Source organism: Haplochromis burtoni, unplaced genomic scaffold (assembly GCF_018398535.1).
Source record: "Haplochromis burtoni strain Fernald_Lab_line unplaced genomic scaffold, NCSU_Asbu1 Contig_6, whole genome shotgun sequence".
In the NCBI taxonomy this organism is placed as follows: Eukaryota; Metazoa; Chordata; class Actinopteri; order Cichliformes; family Cichlidae; genus Haplochromis; species Haplochromis burtoni.
The window spans coordinates 2,309,575-2,312,759 of record NW_024582367.1 but is presented as its reverse complement, the minus strand read 5'-3'; the positions used below and the strand labels follow the sequence as shown (position 1 = coordinate 2,312,759).

Below are 3,185 nucleotides of genomic sequence, written 5' to 3'. Positions count from 1 at the left end.
GGCTTGAGCCTATCCCAGCTACCATCAGTGGGGAGGCAGAGTACACCCCTGGCTCTTCTTACTGATTTAAAGTGTAAAAGAGTTTTTTTGTGCATTTTATTTACACAAACAAAAAAACAAGAAAACAGCTATCACTCTATAATATTGCTCAGCATTTTCCTGTTCATGGAGTCTTTGATCAAATCCAACAGTCTGTTTGAAAAGCATTTTAATTGAGGTCAGGTTAGACCGCAGCCTGTCAGAAAGACTCGGCCTGGACATTTTGTTCCTACTCCCCAGTCACAGAGAAAAGAGACCCGTAATCTATGCGTGTGCTGGTGACTGAAATTCACTCATCCTGGCTTCAGAAACATTTGCAGTAAAGTGACTTGCTCTGTAAATTTGGGGATTTATCTGTATTATTCAGCTGTTGCTTCCATCTGTACTGTTGAGTGATCTGTTTTGTGACTAGTGTGCATTACGAAATGCTGGAAAACCCTTGAGACAACAGGACTTATTACAATGCATTTCTATAGACTCCGCAAACATGGCAGAGCACTCCACTGTGCTTCTTAAAAAGTTTGTGAACAAACGTAGGATTTTAGATTTTAAATTCAAATTGTCTCAGCGAGTCAGTACATTATGTGACTGTAGCATCGAATTCAGGATAGGACACGCAGTCTACTTCTGCATGGAGGAGGATCTGTTGACTTAAACTGATCTAGAGTGAGTAGAAGCTAAACTCTGCCCTCTCCAACAATGTGGGCGGTTGAAAGATGGAAGAAATGTGTCACTGCCACCTCAACAGATGCCTCTGCTGATAGTATACCTTCATGAGGAGGAGGTACTACTTTGCATAGGCTTCAAATTACCTTAACGAATATTTGGAAAAAACGGTGTAAACAATGTTTTTTTTTTCCCTTAATTTATACGTGAGGAAGTGATGATTAATAGCTGCATATGAATGAGGAAAACCTGTTACTGCACATACGAGCGCTCTGTTGAGGAGGCAGGAGGAGCAGGGATAAAAGATGATACTGCTGTACTGTTACTGTGTCTTCTGGCTCAAGGACTGAGTCTGTGTGAGCGGCGCTGAATCACTAGCATGCCCACACAGATCACATCACCCAGGTACAAACTGAACGATGCTGCCCTTGGAAGAAGTCATCTCTTTTGCTCTTTCATACTCATCGATTGTACAGCAGCCATGGACAGCAGCACGCTGCATTAGTCAGGCGAAAACCACTCAAAGCACTGTGTTTTTTAGCGCTTTTACCTCTTCTCCTTTCTCCCAGTGCTTGACTGCCCGGCGTTGACCCTTCAGAGCTCCCGTAGCCTTGACGCCCTGTCCGACCTTAAGCTGCAGCGCCTGGAGGCCGAGCTAGAAGGGGCGCGGCACGAAGCCCAGGGGGCGTGTCAGCGGGAGGAGGAGCTGAAGGCAGAGTGCGAAAGACTAAAGGACGAGATGAGACAGCTGCAGAATAGCCAGAGGGTCAGTGTTGGCTTGTTTTAATCTGCTAGGGAAGCATTAGGAGGCTTGTGCACTGTCAGAGAAGCAGCAAACAAAAATACATTCTGGTCATGCATCCCCTGAAATGTCCTTGGAGATTTGTGATAAGCATTAAGAGAAATGAAAACTCTATTCTCCGTCCATTAGAGAAGATTCCTGCTGAATAATTCATCAAAATCCCCCATGACCTTTAAACACAGTCATTTTTTTTATCATTTAATGCCACGATTTTGTCTTTAAATAATGCATATCTACAGCTAATTAGAGTGTCCATAATTGATATTTATATATCGCAGTGTATTAAATGCAATGTGCATGATTTATATACGTAAAAATAAACCATATCTGCAGTTTGCCTCACATTTAGAGATCCCTGTAAAGATCTCGCTGTTTAGTGGCAACCAGGGGTGGAGTCAAGGGGGTTTGGGCTGCTAGACATTAGGAGTCTACTTAGGTACAACAGGTAAATACTATTTTCTAGCTGAAGTCATTTTAGCGAACCGTCTCTTCACTAAGTAGTTGCTCCATGGCTGACATATCAGTGCAACCACCCATTAAAATTCTCTCATGACCTTTAAAAACAATTGCGAGAGAATAACCTGTATAACTACTGCCTCACGGTGTGCTTGTACATGTCAGCTGTGTCTGCACAATCCAATGAAAACAGCAAGAGACAAAAATTAAGCATGCAGTTGGCCACAAATGAAATCCAAAGGACATCAGCGTCTGTGCTATGCCAGTGTACATAATCTCTCATCCTAATCAAAGCTGTAACAACTGTCTGGCTTCACCACCGGACCAGAGAGCAATCGGGCCAAGTCACAGAAAGCTGGTGAACACAGTAAAGCATTTAGAAGCTTAGAAGTCAGATAATTCCCTCAGTTGTTATTGGTGTCAGCCAAGACCGCATCACAGAATGCTATTCTTCTATCAAAGAGTAAAGAAAGTCAACTTTCTGTCTGCGTCATATCTGTGATGGAACAGCATGGCTAAAAAGGTGGCATCCTCCACATACGGAAGCCGTAAAGGCTACCACACATAAACCACACACTGTATATAAAAATGGACTTAGATTCAGAATCTGAAAAGTGAAGCCTAGTCAGAGGTGTCTTAAAACTGCAATCTCTCTAATGGCCCAGAGGGGGCGACTCCTCTGATTTTAAATGAGAAATCTATTTGTATACAAAGACATCTGTGGAAAAGCTACCCATAATCCCTTGATTCAACCCCCTGCTAAACAATTTCTTGAGGAGTTTGTGGGCTCAGTAGCTGATATGTATTTTGTAAATGATGGTCCCCATTAGTGTCCAGAGGTCGATAACGCTCAGCTTGATGCGTAAGAAGACAGGAACTTTGCAAACTAATGGCATGGCAGCGGTGTCCATATCTTACATGCAATATAAGCCAAGAAAACCACCACATGTAGTGCTTGAATAAATAAATAATAATGGCACAAGCCTTTTGTTTTCATGAGTACACATTCTCTTAGCTGTGTTAGTGTCAAACAGGCTTCAAATAGACTCTTGCTGTCAGATTTTTTTTTTCCAATATTCTACCAGCACCTGCATGCTAATCTAATTTCATGCTCTACTTCGGCAGGAAATGACTTCTCCGTGCAAGCAGTGTGATGTGGAGTGGATAAAGAAGGTGGGAGATGAGCAGTAAGTGACCACGGCAGATCTCTGGGAGGGGGGGG

General features: G+C 42.9%; 1 protein-coding gene across 1 annotated transcript in view; it reads left to right on the top strand.

The window, feature by feature from the left end:
• The window catches only part of tbkbp1 (TBK1 binding protein 1), a 70,417-nt gene that overhangs the window by 47,117 nt on the left and 20,115 nt on the right, over positions 1-3,185 (top strand). Inside the window, exons 6-7 of the mRNA XM_014335739.2 lie at positions 1,275-1,471; positions 3,089-3,150. Of these exons, the coding sequence (XP_014191225.1) occupies positions 1,275-1,471; positions 3,089-3,150 (259 nt within the window). The remainder of the gene's footprint in view (positions 1-1,274; positions 1,472-3,088; positions 3,151-3,185) is intronic.